Source organism: Populus trichocarpa, chromosome 14 (assembly GCF_000002775.5).
Source record: "Populus trichocarpa isolate Nisqually-1 chromosome 14, P.trichocarpa_v4.1, whole genome shotgun sequence".
In the NCBI taxonomy this organism is placed as follows: Eukaryota; Viridiplantae; Streptophyta; class Magnoliopsida; order Malpighiales; family Salicaceae; genus Populus; species Populus trichocarpa.
In genome coordinates, this window is record NC_037298.2 from 7,604,382 (window position 1) to 7,621,263 (window position 16,882).

The 16,882-nt window shown below is 37.3% G+C and overlaps 2 protein-coding genes across 13 annotated transcripts in view; both read right to left on the reverse strand.

The window, feature by feature from the left end:
* LOC7455392 (ABC transporter B family member 11) lies at window positions 1-7,062 on the reverse strand. 3 transcript variants are annotated; one of them, XM_024585629.2, is made up of 13 exons: window positions 6,927-7,062; window positions 5,445-5,772; window positions 5,148-5,202; window positions 4,883-5,058; window positions 4,549-4,770; window positions 4,180-4,418; window positions 3,538-4,063; window positions 3,160-3,433; window positions 1,990-2,855; window positions 1,474-1,740; window positions 1,105-1,368; window positions 691-984; window positions 1-585 (listed from the first exon to the last, which is right to left on the reverse strand). In XM_024585629.2, the coding sequence occupies exons 2-13, from the start codon at window positions 5,769-5,771 to the stop codon at window positions 229-231; spliced, it is 3,867 nt and encodes a 1,288-aa protein (XP_024441397.2). In that variant the 5' UTR covers window position 5,772; window positions 6,927-7,062; the 3' UTR covers window positions 1-228. The 3 variants fall into 3 exon arrangements, with proteins under 3 accessions (XP_024441397.2, XP_002320938.4, XP_024441398.2); XM_002320902.4 differs by having other exon boundaries at window positions 5,445-5,835; window positions 6,927-7,037; XM_024585630.2 differs by lacking the exon at window positions 6,927-7,062 and adding an exon at window positions 6,109-6,125.
* A 3,452-nt stretch (window positions 7,063-10,514) lies between these two features.
* Window positions 10,515-16,882, reverse strand: part of LOC18110028 (ABC transporter B family member 11) — a 28,837-nt gene continuing 22,469 nt past the window's right edge. For 2 of the 10 annotated variants that reach the window (XM_052446943.1, XM_052446948.1), the window contains 9 exons: window positions 15,196-15,417; window positions 14,868-15,106; window positions 14,194-14,719; window positions 13,778-14,051; window positions 12,499-13,379; window positions 12,083-12,349; window positions 11,743-12,006; window positions 11,307-11,600; window positions 10,515-11,111 (listed from right to left, as the gene is read on the reverse strand). In XM_052446943.1, coding sequence (XP_052302903.1) covers window positions 10,755-11,111; window positions 11,307-11,600; window positions 11,743-12,006; window positions 12,083-12,349; window positions 12,499-13,379; window positions 13,778-14,051; window positions 14,194-14,719; window positions 14,868-15,106; window positions 15,196-15,417 — 3,324 coding nt within the window. In that variant the 3' untranslated portion in view covers window positions 10,515-10,754. Of the gene's footprint in view, window positions 11,112-11,306; window positions 11,601-11,742; window positions 12,007-12,082; window positions 12,350-12,498; window positions 13,380-13,777; window positions 14,052-14,193; window positions 14,720-14,867; window positions 15,107-15,195; window positions 15,418-15,520; window positions 15,736-15,786; window positions 15,842-15,996; window positions 16,390-16,882 lie in introns of those variants that run through there. The other 8 variants (XM_052446946.1, XM_052446942.1, XM_052446947.1 and 5 more) reach the window with 7 other exon arrangements.

The window sequence follows — 16,882 nt, forward strand, 5'->3', positions numbered from 1 at the left end:
TGGATCACCATGGAAAAGATCCATGACTTAATTATAATATAATGTAATGTAATATTACAAATTTCTTAGCTTACTTTCTTTTATAATAAGAAAAGAACCGTGCCATTTTAGAAAGATTTCTGACTACTTGCAACTTGGCTCTTTTCTTATTCATCTACCAGTGAATATTTAGAACCTCTAAAAAAAAAAAAAAGATTTTGTTGCTCCCACTTTCCTTGTGCGAGGAGCTCATGCAGTTTTTGCATTTGTGTGGAGTGCCACTAAGGAGGCATAGTAACCATCTTTGATGTTGATCAAACTCTCATGCCTTCCTTTCTCTACAATAACTCCATTTTTAACCACTGCGATTAGATCTGCATTCCTGATTGTGGATAATCGATGGGCTACAACAACTGTAGTCCTGTTTACCATGACTCGTTCTAATGCAGATTGAACCACTCTTTCAGACTCAGCATCTAATGCACTTGTAGCCTCATCTAACAGTAAAATCTTTGGATTTTTCACTATGGCGCGGGCAATGGCTACCCTTTGCTTCTGCCCCCCAGATAACTGGATTCCGCGGTCTCCTACTCCAGTGTTATATCCCTGCATTTTGCATTGCCACAGGAAACAAGAACTTGGTCAGTGTTTCTGCATTATATCTTTGATCTATGATTGATCAATGGAAAAACAGACTTGACCAAACCCTACCTGTTGTAAACCACTAATGAACTTGTGGGCATTGGCCAACTCTGCTGCAGATATAATTTCTGCCTCAGTTGCATCTCCTCCCTTCCCATATGCAATGTTGGCACGGATTGTGTCATTGAACAAAACAGGCTCCTGGCCTACAAGCCCCATTTGCTGCCTTAACCACTTTAATTGTAGCTTTTGAATTTCAGTTCCATCAAGAGTGATGTGACCTGAGTCCGGATCATAAAATCTTTGCAACAATGCGACCACAGTTGATTTCCCACTCCCACTTTCTCCAACCAGAGCTACAGTCTGAAAGAAATTCAATCAAATAAATTTAACTTCTGACACATTATTAATCGATGCTCTCTTTTTTTAGTTCATATACTAAATGCTTGAAACAACTAAGTTATGACACCATAGAAGACTTACCTTCCCAGCACGCATAAACAAGTTGATGTCCCGGAAGATTTGGATATCTGGCCTGGTTGGATACTTAAAGCTCACATGACGAAGCTCAATTTCTCCCTTCACATTCTCTAATATTATTCCCGACTCGTCACTGGGGTCTATCTTTGACTTCCGGTCTATGATTGAAAATACAGAAGCAGCAGCACCTTTTGCTTTGGTGGTATCGGTAGTGAATGTGCTTGAATGAGAAATTCCTACAGATGCCAATGTCAAAGCAAAGAAAACCTGCAAGGAGAATAAGTACCTCAATATCGTTTGAAACTATATTTTATCCTTTTGAAGCTCTAAAATTCTAGGGAGAAAACTTAAAGAAATATAAGAAATACCCACTTGAAAAACATCTTGGAATGTTATGTGGCCGGTGTCAACTAGACGAGCTCCAGCATAGAAACTAGTCGCATAGAAACAATACAGTAAGAAAGAAGATACTCCAAATCCGATACCACTGACCCATCCTAGCCTTACTCCCGCCTTCATGGGACCTCGACATTTGCCTAGGTAAAGTTGCATCACCTTTTCTTCAGCACAGAAAGAAGCAACTGTTCTTATACTGCAAACTGCATCATTAGCCACTTGGCTTGCTTCTTCATACATCATCTACAAAAACCAGTTTAATTTGTCACAATGACTAGCTTTAAATGTATAAGTTATAGGTTACATTTATATAATGAAAAATTATGTTGTCAAGAATCTCGCAACACTGTAAACTTCCTAGCAAAATAAAATAGAAGCTTTGGATGTGGCGGTTTGACTGTTCCAGTGGATTGTTAGATAGATGAATTCAACTATATATATTCCCTTATCCTTTTCAACTAAAATACAGGCTGATTAGCTTTAAGGGCATACCTTTGCATCTGCGCTGAATCCTTTCATGAACTTCATTTGGATAACTCCATTGATGCCTATCAGAGGGATCAATGCAAGGATCACAAGTGCTAGTTGCCAGCTTGCAGTAAAAGCAATGATCATAGCTGATGTTACAGTCGCAATATTTTGAACAGTAGAAGCTAATTGATCTCCCACCAGAGAACGGACTATTGAAGCATCTGCTGCAAGCCTAGCACCAATTGCCCCACTTGAGTGCTGAGGCTCATCGAACCAGCTAACCTCCATGTTAACCACCTTCTCAAAACACATTGATCTAATCCTCTGGATTAACTTACATCCAGCCACTGAAAAGAAGTATGATCTCACTGGAATTACCACAAATGCAGCCACACCAAGCACCATAAACATTACTGCCCAGAATTTCGAATCCTTTCTTAGTTCATGTGGTGGTAGGAAAAATGTTTTGATTGCTTTGGACATTAGCGTGCCATAAATTGGTAGTATTGTACCATGGATACATGCTGCAATAGTGCCAATTATAAGAACTGGGATTTCTGGCTTGTTGAGAGAGGCAAGGCGGCTGATTGGGACATCTGGAGCATCTTCTGGTGGCAGAATATCATCTGGCTCGTCATACACATTGTCACGGACACTGAATCCTGTAGGTAAACCAAATGGGAGGGTGAAAGAGTGGCGGCTGCTACCGATTGACGATCCTCGACTTATGGATCGTCGAATTGATCTTCTTTGACTTGATTGTCTAAATGATTCCATGGTAATTTCTGATTCAAGTGCTGCTTGTTCTGACCCTTTGTTCATTTCTTGTAAGCGTACAAGCTGAGAGTATGCTCCATCAGGATCCTCAAGTAGTTCTGAATGTGTACCTGTTCAATTGACACATATATTAACATGTTTGTCTCCGACTATTACTGTCGCATCATGTAATAATGACGATCCCACAAAGAGTTGTTTCCTTTCTCTAGGTAGAGGTACTAATAGATATATTCAAGATGAACAAAACTATATTACATGGTAAAAATTCAAATTTCTAAAGAACATGCTAGGATGTGAAGAAATAGGAAAGTTCTAACTCCAGTAGAATTTAACAAGTGAATAGCATGCTGAAAAGTGCATTTCATGCTAACCTGCCTGCATGTCAAATGCTAACGAGATTTTTGTGAGATGTACCTTTTTCAACCATCTTTCCTCGATGGATGACAGCAATCATATCGGCATTTCTCACAGTGGTCAATCGATGAGCAACAATAACAGTAGTTCGGTCCACCATAATATTGTCCAATGCCTCTTGCACTACCCTCTCAGATTCTGCATCAAGTGCACTTGTAGCTTCATCTAAAAGTAAAATCCGGGGGTTCTTCAAGATTGCCCTGGCTATTGCAATCCTCTGCTTCTGTCCACCAGAAAGCTGAGTTCCATGCTCTCCAACCATGGTGTCAAAACCCTGGATGCAAATATGAAAATTGTTAAAGTTAATGATTGATTCATGTAATCATAAAATTGAAATAAGCACTTGAATTAGTTAACAAACAGGCAGTTGTTAAGAACCTGAGGTAGTTTATCAATGAATTTGGCAGCATTCGCAAGTTCAGCTGCAGCTCTTATCTCTTCATTTGTTGCACCATCCTTCCCATATGCAATATTCTCCTTGATGCTAGATGCAAACAACACCGGTTCCTGGCTGACAAGACCAGTTTTTTCTCTAATCCATTTAAGTTGAAGTTCTTTGATGTTAATGCCATCTATAAGAACTTCTCCAGATAGGGGATCATAAAATCTCTCTAACAGACTGATCACTGTTGACTTCCCACTTCCACTATGCCCGACCAAAGCTGCTGTTGTGCCACGTGGGATTGAAAGAGAGAATCCACTAAATATTGGCTCATCTGGTCTTGCTGGATAACTGAAATACACATCCCGCAATTCTATGTCTCCGTGAAAGTCATCCAATACTTTTCCTCTCTTATCATAAGCATCTATCTCTGGCTGCCTGTTAATAGTCTCAAACATCTTATATGCTGCAGCCCGACCAGCAGAAAAAGCACTCATGCAGGGAGATGCTTGTCCCAAAGACCTATGAAATTGACACAGTAATTCCAGAAATAAGCAAAATGACTCATCAAAGAAGATATAGTTCCAACTTCCAAGCAATCATATTACATATACAACAAATTAGAGAATGGAGCTTACATGGAACCAGTCAAAACAGCAACAATCACATTAATCACTTCACCCCCAGTATATCCCTTTTCCAACACCATCTTTGCACCAAACCATACAGCCACAGCATAACTACAGAAAACAATTAGCATAACCACACCAACACCAAATCCCGAAAAAATGCCTTCTTGCACACCTGATCGATAAGCAATTACAAGAAGCTGGTTGTAAATATTTATAGCTCTCTTCTCTCCAGTAAATGATGCAACCTGGAATATCAAAGAAATATCATCATGGTTTGACCAAGCAATAGATGGTGAAATTAGACGTTTTACTGAAAGAAAAATATTATTTTGATATTTTCTGTTCTAAGCAATTATTTTTCTTAATGTAACATACAGTTCTGATTCCTCCAATCGTCTGTTCCACTACATTTGCTGCTTCTGCATAAGCATTTTGTCCACGAGCTGCCATTTTGGATATAAAAAGGGCCATAGACGCTCCAGCTAGCACTAGGAGGGGAATAGCCGATAGCATGACAACGGCTAGCAACCATCCTTTGTAAAATGCCACCGAAAAGCCTCCTATAAATGTTGCCATCAGCTGCACAAATTTTCCAACCTGCACAAAATAAGCAGAATCATTTGACATGGGGATAGCGTGGAAAGTCCTATGAAAAGTCATTGCGCCTTTTTCTTTAGGTGAATTTATCCCCATTTCAGCAGAATAGTACCTTTTCACCCATTGCATCTTGTATAAGAACCGTGTCACCGGACATTCTACCAATAACCTCTCCTGTGTTCGTTTCCTTGTCAAAGAAAGCAATGTCTTGTCTCAATATAGTTTTCAAATACAGACTCCTTATGCGTGATGACTGTCTTTCCCCTGTGACTATCCAGCAAGTCACCTCTGACAAGAACCAAACACGTGGCTTTTTCCTGTTAATTCACAATTCATCGCAAAAATTTATTTTGGTTTTAAGAGTGAGATGTGCTTACGAAGGCAGGCTGCTATTCCAGAACCGACTGCCAAGTAGACATACTTCAGAGAGACCTAAAATATTTGCAGGTACCATTAGTAAAATATTTATACTTCCAATTCAAACAATTCAAAAACGAAACAACAGGGGGATTGGTAAAATCCCTAATGTCAAATCCCAATTTACAGCCTAACTATTGAGGGAAAATTATTATCAGATGTCAGGTAAGTCCAATTCTATAGGCATGGTTCCAACAACAAAAATATGAAAACTAGTCTGGTACTGTACGCTTAAGCATATGACAGCATTTTTATACCTTGGAGACCAAATCAGTCATGTCTTTGCTAAGCTGGTTATTTCCAAATGCATTGATCACGTCTCCCAACAGTAAAGTCATGAGAGGCATGGCCAAGCCGTTCCCAATTGCACCAAGTGTGCCCAAGAACATCAACAGGAAATCAGTAGAATCTGAAAACGAGAAGAGCTTAAAAAATGGAACTGATTTACTCTTCTCATCTTCTTTGCTATTCTCAGGTTCTTCTTGAATCCCGCTATTGCCGAGGTGCCTCTCATCATCGTTGTATGGTGAAGAGGTGGTGGCTTGATGGATCCTTGCATCACCTTCCAAGCCATTTTCCATCATCCTGAACCAGATATTAAATCAGACTCTCCACCGGTCTCAAAATTCACAGAATTTATGTTGCAGTCTGCAGAGCACATATACTCGCCAAGTTTAATCAACTAAGTGGAAAAATTATAGTTGTATTCAATGTTTTTAGAAAATTGAAACACTTCAGTGGATGGATCAATATTCGTAATAGAAAATCCCAATAGCACCTTAATCACTAATCCTAGTCAAGGACTTTCTTTACAAGTGCGTTTGAATAGTCTTCATTTGATTTTACTTCAAATGCATATTAAATGGCATGGCAAGCGGGACAAACAAGCGAAAATTGGTCTGGAAAAGAAGAATTTGCCACCTTCTAGAAAGTCAAATGGACCATAATGGAGGTGCTGATTCAAAGTTTTGACGCTCCATCCCTGTTACCATATTTTAGAAGATAAAAAGTGCCCCCTCCCCCACCCCGCCGCACCCCCTGAATATTCAATTCGCCCTTACTCCACCATCAAACAAACATCACCTCTTGTAGCAGATTTTCATTAAATTTCTCGTCATCTTAATTCGATCACAGAACTCATCTTTTCAATCTTCTTTGAATCCTCAAACTGGCAGTTCGTTGGCAACTGTCATGTTATTGATTTACCCGCTTTGAGGGATTAACTAGTTTGTTGATGGCCTTATGACAAATACTCTAAGCAGCTAGGAATCTATAACATGAAATGTTTAGACACTCCAAGAGTATATAGCTCGGTTGTGATAATTAAAGAGAAGAACCCATGTTTGTGAAAACAACTGATCCTCGCCCTGTTTTAATTCAGTACTTGAAAGATAAAAGGCTGGCTGACAAGCTCTTTCTCTTGTATTCGGAAGAGAGAGAGAGAGAGAGGTGTCTCATGTCTTCGTTCATTCAACAAAAGAAAGAAACACTTGCACTCTATGGCGTCCATTCAACTAGTACTTGAAAGGAAAAGAAAAGCAGCAAGGAACTTGCATGCAAGACGACTTTCTATTCCAATGAAATCATTTCCACCACCCCCACAACCCATTAAAGCATAGCAAACCATAATAAACCAAGCAAATATCCAAAGAATGATACAAAAGAGAGTTTCTTTGAGAAGCAAATTAATTAGCAAAGAGAGCCAAAAGGAGGGAGGGGGGCTGAAATGAGCAAAATACCTTTGGATTTTGGCACTGTGGACTTGAGTAATGAAATCTTGGTGCCTTCAGGCAGGCATATCGTGTTTTAGCTAATGACAGTTTTCCAGTCACGTTATAGCATGATTTTCTTCGAATATAAATAACAATCACAAAAATATAACTGGATGACAAACAAGGCAAACAGGCCGACTTCTTTGGAATATTTTTTTTAAATAATATTTTTTATGTTTTTATTTTGTATTAATATTAAAAATAAATTTTAAAAAAAACTATTGTTAACTGAGGCGTATTTTTTTTTATTTTGAAATATATTAGAATAATATTTTTTATTTTTTAAAATTTATTTTAATATGAAAATAATAAAAATATTAATTTAAAATAAAAAGAGTCAAATGTTTCGCTCTCGTGATTGCCAACCGTTTTGTCTTTTCATTTTTATTCAAGGATATGTGACTAAATTACTCCTCCTCTATAGTGTGCACAACTGTACACCTTTATTGTTAATTCCCTGTCTTCTAGAAGCCGTATATTTTGTTTTATTCCGCAAAAAAAATATATATCACAAATTACTGAATTAGACTCAGTCACCGCAGAAATCACGTGTATTTATTATATTCTATTGTTTTTACTTCTGTAGCTCACATGGAAATTTTAGAATATTATTAGTTTTTTTTTATAATGTAAAATGGAGTTTTATTGATATTAACGAAGATATGAATATAACAATGTTTCACACAATAAAAATGGTATTGTAGTGATAATTATTTTTTAAAATATTATTTGATTGAAGATATATCAAAATAATATATTTTTTATTTTTTAAAATTAATTTTTAATATTAACAAATTAAAATAATCTAAAAAAATATTAATACAAGTAATCCAAGTTAAATTCTTACACGAGATTAAAATAAAAGGCACAGTCAAATATTTCTTGTACGAAAAGGAAAAAAAGAGAGGTTACTTGTGAATTTTTGGATTAAAAATAGTATTTGTCCATGCTTTCTTGAGAATTTATTTTTAAATACATTAAGTGAATATATTAGATTAATATAAGAATGCACATTATATATATATATAAAAGTAATTTAATCCCAATTCACATATAAACTTATTTAAAGATATCTTTTAGGTATTTTAACTTTTTTAGCGTAAAATCTTTGTAAGAAAAACTCCCAACTGTTCATGATTCCAGCACCAATAAGAATCGCATACATTGTTGCGTGGGCCATGATGAATAACTGAAAATAGGTGCACCGACAGAAGTTCTTCCAGCGCTGATCACGTGAAAATGATCCTGTGCGATATAACCTTGTCAAGCATGGCGTGCTCCTTAGCATCCGGAATCATCACAGAGCGAACCAATAACAACGTTTATACGCCTTTTATAGTTAATTAATTAACATTAACAAAGCCGCACTACTCCCATAATATTATTATTTTTAATATTTTTTTTTAATTTAACCTCTCAGCAACTTTTTTTAACACTCACGAAACACTATTAATTGTAACAATGTTTTTTTTATTTAATTTTTTTCTTCTAATTTCACCCAAAAGAGAGAGTATAATATGTACTTAGTCATCTATTTAAATGGATTTACATATTATACTTTTTTTGGCATAATATTCCACCATACTACGTGGATTTACATGTTATATATATATATATATAATTAATTAATTTGTTGAGCAAACTTTTTTTCTTTTTAAATTGATAATTTTGATACTCTTCTGATATGATAAGAAAAAGCCAAATTAAGAAAGGGCCAAATATTATTGAGATCTGGATGGATCCTGAAACACCGCATGGACTAGTCTAATAAAGTACTCCTTATGCTTAGAAAATTACTATATCAGGATCTTCCCAGGAATGAGATGTTCCTTGAAGCCCGATCCTCAATCATTACAAGATTGCGCAACGTGTTATGTTTTGCCGGCATGAGTTTTAATTACTGTGTATTTTGGCGGGTGTTTTTGTATTTTTCTTTAATATTCTTAAATTAATTATTAACGTGGTGATATAAAAAATATTTTTTTTAAAATAAAATAAATTATTTTAATATATATATATATATATATATATATATATATAATATGAAAACAACAGCAGTACCAACACTACCCGTAAAAGAAAAAAAAGTAACTTCAGGGCCCGTGAAATTAGTCGAGGTACGTGCAAGCTGGCCCGGATATCCACGTTAAACTAAACAAGAAAAAGAAAGTAACAATCTCGAATAAAAATAAAATAAAACAAGAACAATTAATAAATAAATGACCATGACTTCCGTTAATGACATGAAATCAGAATTCTCTTATGTAATGATTTTCTTTTTTAAGAAAATCCTGTCTTGCATCTTGAAAAGGTCAAAGGAGAGGCAGGAGGGGAGATGAAGCAATGGTCAAGATGGTGGCAGCCAGTACTGCAGTGCAGTTTCTGATGACCAACAGTTCAAGATCACACGGAAGAACTGGGATAATTATGGCTATTTAATTTGATTTCTTGAATTATTAAAGTAATGGTTCTTCGCAGAGTAAGAAAAGCCATAAGGAAATGCAATGTAGCCATCGCTGAAGATGACACGACGTTTTAAGATCTTGTAAAGATTGCTACCATATCACTTGAATTTCTTGATTTATATAAGAAGAAGATCGTGCAGTCCTTCTGCCTTCAGTGACAAGTTAATTAACAAATGAAACTCTTGACCTGATAGAATATATATATATAAATAGAAAGCTTGAAGGCTTGACCGTATAAGGAATTAATTTGGCAAAAGGCTAGCAAGTTTGAAACCGATGATCTCACGCCCCCAGCAGGATGACTTTCCAGGGAGCTGCCGTGGAAATATATGAGATAGATTTTGACAAAATAAGAGGTTGACTGGAGAAAGATTATACTGCTCTTTTCTTCAGAGCACGCCAAGAAATTATAGCCAAGTGGATCAAACCTATAGCCCTTTGAAGATGGTGTGTTTTCCAGGCATCTTGCAGTTTCATGACTAAAATGAAGCCACCAATAAATCATCATCGTCCAAGTCAATTTCAGAGGGTCCTCCCTGCCGGTTTCATACTTGCTTGATAAACTAGGAGTGGCCAAAATCTTCTCTCTTTTTTATATATATATATATATATATATATATATATATATATATTAAAGACGGGACAGAATATTTGAATGATAGGAACATGACTCGCAGCCCATCTATGACTTTTGATCTCCTGAATTAAAATTCATTTCCAACGCCGTAGGAATTTCGGAATTCGTTAAAAACTACAGTCATTGGCTAGCTCTCTTTAGTTTTTTCCACACCGATTCCCACCAAAAAGGTCAACTGTTTATATTCTTACTCCACACATAATGAGCTACAAGCAAGTACTGTGTTTGTTTTTTCTGTCTGCCCCTGGTTTTAAAAAGTTTTTTTTTTTTTTCAAAAATTAAATTTTTTAGTATTTTTATATTGTTTTGATATGTTAATATCAAAAATAAATTTTTTAAAAATAAAAAAACTTATTTTAATATATTTTCAAATAAAAAAACACTTTAAAAAATATTTTTTATCGTAATCTTAAATATTATCTATTAATATTAATATATTTTAAAAAAAAACACTTCTATCGTAATCTTAAATACTGTTTATTGGTGCTGCATTAGGGTTACTTTTTTGAAATTCCAACCACACTCTGTAAGCAACAAATCTGTAGCGTATAGCTTCTTTCGCTGCCAGTATTCAGTGGTCAGAACTTGCACTACATTTTAAAAGAAGACAAACAGGTTTGGAAAAAGAGGAGATAGCAGCCCGCCATTAAATAATGAAGTGGCTGAATAATTGGAAGTGCTGAGTTCGTTGACTTAAGCTGTGGAGGCAGTCATGTGGAGGGCAACCAAGGAGGCATAAAAACCATCTTTGATATGGATCAAAGTATCATGCTTGCCTTTCTCTACAATAACTCCATTTTTAACCACTGCAATAACATCTGCATTCTTGATTGTAGATAACCGATGGGCTACAACAACCGTAGTCCTGTTCACCACGACTCGGTCCAGTGCATCTTGAACAGTTCTCTCAGATTCAGCATCCAGTGCACTGGTAGCCTCGTCCAGTAGAAGCACTCTGGGACTTTTGACTATAGCACGTGCAATGGCTACCCTTTGTTTCTGCCCCCCTGACAATTGGACACCTCGCTCTCCTACTATGGTATCATAACCCTGCATTTTGCGTTATGATATTAGCATCTTGGCTTCCAGTAACAACATTAAGAGAGTGCATGCCTGAGTTTTTATTCCTAGCTATTTCTGCAAAAGCCTACTAGTTAGAACCTCTACCATAGCTGCTTGCTTTAACAAATGTAGCTGTGTACTTAATATCAGGAGATGATCACTGCTCCATAATTCTCTAATTACCTGTTGTAGACTACTGATGAAATTGTGTGCATTGGCTAGCTCTGATGCAGCTAAAATCTCTGTCTCCGTCGCTTTCCCTTGTTTTCCATATGCAATGTTGGCACGGATTGTATCATTAAATAGGACTGGTTCTTGGCTCACGAGTCCCATCTGCTGCCTCAGCCACTTGAGTTGGAGACTTTGAATGTCAACTCCATCTAGAGTTATATGACCTGAATGAGGATCATAAAATCTTTGCAACAATGATATCACCGTTGATTTCCCACTTCCACTCTCTCCAACCAGGGCTACAGTCTAAGACAACAGATTCAAACTAAAACAATTAAGAAATTGACATTTCAAACGAAATGACAGCACTGGTTCCAGGATTCCATTTTTCTTAAGACAATATGCTAGGAACAATTAAGCAGATGGGTTTTAAAGCATGAGAAATTACCTTGCCAGAATGAATCACCAAGCTGAGGTCTCGGAAAATTTGAATATCTGGCCTAGTTGGATACTTGAAGCTTATGTGATGAAGTTCAATCTCTCCTCTCACACTGTCTAATTTCGTACCTGACTCGTCACTTGCATCCATCTTTGACTTTCGATCTATAATAGAGAATATGGATGCAGCTGCAGTCTTGGCACTGGAGGAATCAGGACCGAAGGAACTTGTTTGAGAAATTCCAATGGCTGCCATGGTCAAAGCGAAGAAAACCTGCCAGAAGACACATGGATAAGTATCATTAAAACATTAGTAGTCTCCATGAAAATAATTAGGAAGATATGCCCACCCGAAAAACTTCTGTAAATGTTGTTTTCCCATGCTGGACAAGTTGAGCTCCCGCATAGAAACTGGTTGCATAGACAGAAAACAGTAAGAAGAAAGAAACTCCAAATCCTGTTCCGCAGATCAGCCCTTGCTTTATTCCTGTCTCCATAGGGCCTTCACATTTCTTTTTGTATAATTGCATCACCTTCTCTTCAGCACAGAAAGAGGCAACAGTTCTTATGCTGCCTACAGCATCATTTGCAACTTGACTTGCTTCCTCATACATCATCTGCAACCATTTCGATTAGTGATTCGACGATTAATTTCAAATGGCAAACTTGACAAATAGTAATTTCTGAGAGAAGGCTGGGAACATGAATAAAACTTCTTTAGCTTATTACTGCAATCAAATACAAGGTCATGAGTTAAAAACAATACCTTTGCATCTGCACTAAATCCTTTCATGAACTTTATTTGAATAATTCCATTGAGTCCTACTAGAGGAATTAGTACAAGGATAATCAAGGCCAATTGCCAACATGCAGTAAAGGCAATGACCAAACCTGCTGTTGCTGAAGCGATGTTTTGAACCATCTGAGCTAGAGAGTCTCCAACCAGAGCACGCACTGTTGCTGCATCTGCTGAGAGTCTAGCACCAATTACCCCACTTGAATGCTCAGGCTCATCGAACCAGCCGACCTCCATGTGAACTACCTTCTCAAAACAAATAGATCGGATCCTTTGGATTAATTTGCCACCAGCCACAGAAAATAAGTATGTTTGTGTTGGAAACACCAAAAATGATGCCAGGCCAAGCGTCATAAACATTAGTGCCCAGAACTTGGAATCCTTTCTCAATTCATGCGGTGGTTCAAAAAATGTTTTAATCACATTGGAAAGTAGGACGCCAAAAATTGGAAATATGACACCATTAAGAATTGCAGCGATAGCTCCAGCTATAAGTACCGGGATCTCTGGCTTGTTCAGATAAGCAAGGCGGCGGATTAGGCCATCTGGAGTTTTTGGTTTATGTGAAGAAGCTTCTACTTCTCCCGGGGCATTATCAGTGTCAGGGACACTGAATCCAGCAGTATGTAAACCTAATGAGACTGAGAATGGGCTTATATTTCCTGCTCCAGAAGATCCCCTGCTTAAAGACCGTTCCAGTGAAATTCTTGGACTCGACTGTCTAAAGGATTCCATAGTAATATCTGACTTGTGGTCTTCCGTTTCATGCTCTGACTCTTTATTTACTTCTTGTAAACGTATAAGCTGCGAGTAAGCTCCTTCAGGATCCTTGAGTAGTTCTGAATGCGAGCCTGATCAATTAACAGAAGTGTTTTAAATTGTATTATCTCCTTCTTTCTTTTGCATCAAGAATCAAGATGTCCGAACAAATAATCCCTCAGTAGCCAGGAGCAATAACTAGTTTGGAATTTAATCTGGAGGCTGTTGTAAGTTTGTACGATATAGAACTGACTTGTCTGCCGAAAGTTAGAGCATGCTGGTACAACAAATTAAGCACATATATCTGCTACTACATGTGTATTGAAACTAGGTAAATGAGTAGGATTATTCTCTGTCAGCATGTATAAATATCCATAACATGAAAGGAAATACACAAAACGTTTCAGAATGGATAAAGAATATATATCAGTGAGAAGAAGTTAGACAAGCATTTCTGACATTGCTCTATATGTAGATAGTTATGAGATACCTTTTTCCACTATCTTGCCATGGTGAATAACTGAAATCAAATCAACATTTCTCACAGTGCTCAAACGATGGGCAACAATGAGAGTTGTTCGATTGACCATAATCCTATCTAGTGCCTCCTGCACTATCCTTTCTGATTCTGCATCAAGTGCACTTGTAGCTTCATCTAAAAGCAAAATTCGTGGATCTTTCAGAATTGCTCTTGCTATTGCAATTCTCTGTTTCTGCCCACCTGACATCTGAGTTCCATGCTCACCAACCATGGTGTCTAGTCCCTGGATAGCAAAATTCAACGGTCCAAATTAAATTAAAGAAGGAAAACCTGGAGATCCAGTCCCCCAACCAAAAAAATAAAAATGAAAACAATATAAATTGGCATAGAGGGTATAATAACTAATAGAGGGAACCACTTATAACCTGAGGTAGTTTATCTATGAATTTAGCAGCATTGGCAAGTTCAGCTACTGCTCTTATCTCTTCAGTAGTTGCACCATCTTTTCCATATGCAATGTTATCCCTTATGCTGGACGTAAACAACACAGGTTCTTGGCTGACAAGACCAATTTTCTCTCGGATCCACTTAAGTTGAAATTCTTTGAGGTTAATACCATCTATGAGCACTTCACCAGCTTGTGGATCATAAAATCTCTCTAGCAGACTGATGACTGTTGACTTTCCACTTCCACTTTGTCCAACCAAAGCTGCAGTTATGCCACTTGGGACGAGAAGAGAAAGACCAGAAAATATTTGATCATCGGGTCTGGCTGGATAACTGAAATACACATCCCTCAATTCTATATCCCCGTTGATGTCCTTCAATATCTTTCCCCTCATTTCGTAAGCGTCTATCTTAGGCTCCCTACTGATAGTCTGAAACATTTTAGAAGCTGCAGCTTGACCAGCCACAAATGCACTCATGCAGGGAGATGCCTGACCTAGTGACCTGACACATTCGTATGGTCATTCATAAAGAAAATACGATGAATTGTTAAGAAAAATATTGAATGCTTGAACATCAATTTATGTTTTGGTTTCTGCAGCCGTCGTTGTGCATGTGAGTGTGTGTATGTTTGCTTCATAAAGGAACTCACGTGGATCCGATCAACAGAGCAACAATCACATTAATCACTGTGCCCCCAGTGTATCCTTTTTCCACTATCAGCTTCCCACCAAACCATATTGCCAAAGCATAGCTGCTGAAGATTACTAACATAACAATGCCAATACCTAATCCAGCAGCAAAGCCTTCTTGAACCCCGGATTTGTAAGCAGTAATGAGAAACTTCTGGTAATTGCTTATGGCTTGCTCTTCACAAGTAAATGACGCGACCTGGATTAAAGTTAAACAATCAGCACTCTTTACTGGTTTTTCTTTACCTTTTTGCTAAGAAAAGTCCAGTTCTACGTGTGTAAACATACAGTTCTGATCGAGCCAAGTGTCTGTTCAACGACAATTGCTGCTTTTGCATAAGCAGTTTGTCCAAGAGATGCTTTCCTAGATATCATTATTGACATGGCCGCACCAGCTATCACAATCAGGGGAATGGAAGATAACATGACTAGAGTAAGAAGCCATCCTTGGACAAATGCTATTGCAAAGCCTCCAAAGAATGTTGATAGCAGCTGTATAAATTTCCCAACCTGAATGAAATAATAAGGCTTATCTAACCACAAAAACATGGCAATATGTATAAAATCCACTGTAGTTTTTCCTTCTGGTTAGAGTACAGGAACAGTTTAGTACCTTTTCACCCATGGCATCTTGTATAAGAACAGTGTCACCAGACATTCTACCAACAACCTCTCCAGTGTTTGTTTCCTTGTCAAAAAAAGCAACATCTTGTCTTAGTATAGTTTTCAAATATGTACCCCTTATCCGAGCAGCCTGCCTCTCTCCCGTGACCATCCAGCAAGCCACCTCTGACAAACAACAGAAAAGCTTTAATAAATCCCAAATTCCTGAAAAATAAGACACTTTCCGTACGTTAGCATTATTGGGAATGTACTCACGCAGAAATGATCCTACACCAGACCCCACTGCCAAGTAGACAAATTTGAGAGATACCTGAAATGTTCGCAGTTAACAAATTAGCAACATCTTTATGCGAAGAAAAATAATTACAGAACCAAAAATCTAATGCTCCTGATCAGAAACATACAGAACTAACTTGTGCTTAAGGCATCTCAGCTGATAGAAACATTAATGCTAACTGTACTTACCTTGGACACTAAATGCACCACATTTTCATTATGCTGATTTTGTCCAAAAGAATTAATCACGTCTCCCAATAGAATTGACATAAGGGGCAAAGATATTCCATTTCCAACAGCACCAATCGAGCCAATGATCATCAAAACAGTATCTGTGGAATCTGCAAACGAAAAGAGCTTGGGGAATGGCACAGTTTTAGTTTTCTCATCTTCTTTGCTCCTCTCTTGCTTTTCTAGTTCCTTATTCGGGCCTGAACTTTTCTCCTTCCCTTCCTGTCTTTTCGATGTGGTGGCCTCGTCCATACTTTCACCATTTCTGCCGTTCTCTGGGGCCATAACACCAACCTAAAGGTATTACTGGTTCTCAATTTACTCTCGGAATATATATAACGAAGTTTGCAGCTGCAGAGCACAAGCAGATCTGCAACTTTAAATCGCAGGCCTTACTAAATTTTTACTGAAACAAATATAATACACCTCTAGAAGAAATAAATTCCAGCAGTCCAAATTCTTCAAAGACAAAATAGCATGCACAGTACTAATTAACATAAAAAAAAAAAAGTGCAAAAAGTTTATTAAAAGAAGAATCAGCAAAAAGTTACCGAACAACTGGGTCGAAAGTCATTATTTCAGATTTGGTTTTTGTGGTTGCTCTCCCTGTTTCAGCTTTTAATAATCCCACCACTCCTATGCAGTGAGTCTTCCTTTTGCTTCTAGTGCAAGTTTTGTTAAAATTAATATGGCAGTCACTTTCTACAGAAAATCAAGTCATCTTAGATTCAACTTCGATTACTTGCAAGTTAATGGGCAACTGATCTACCTGAGTTAGATTCAACATCGATTACTTGCAAGTTAATGGGCAACTGATCTACCTGAGTGTATCTACGATTGTTTT

What these genes read in the sequence shown, in the direction of transcription:
- LOC7455392 (XM_024585629.2), bottom strand. Translation starts at nt 5,771, where the DNA reads ATGATGGAAAATGGCTTGGAAGGTGATGCAAGGATCCATCAAGCCACC. An exon ending in TGACTGATTTGGTCTCCAAG is followed by an intron (nt 5,203 to 5,444) that starts GTATAAAAATGC and finishes CAAATATTTTAG; the next exon opens with GTCTCTCTGAAGTATGTCTA. An exon ending in TCATTAGTGGTTTACAACAG is followed by an intron (nt 586 to 690) that starts GTAGGGTTTGGT and finishes TGCAAAATGCAG; the next exon opens with GGATATAACACTGGAGTAGG.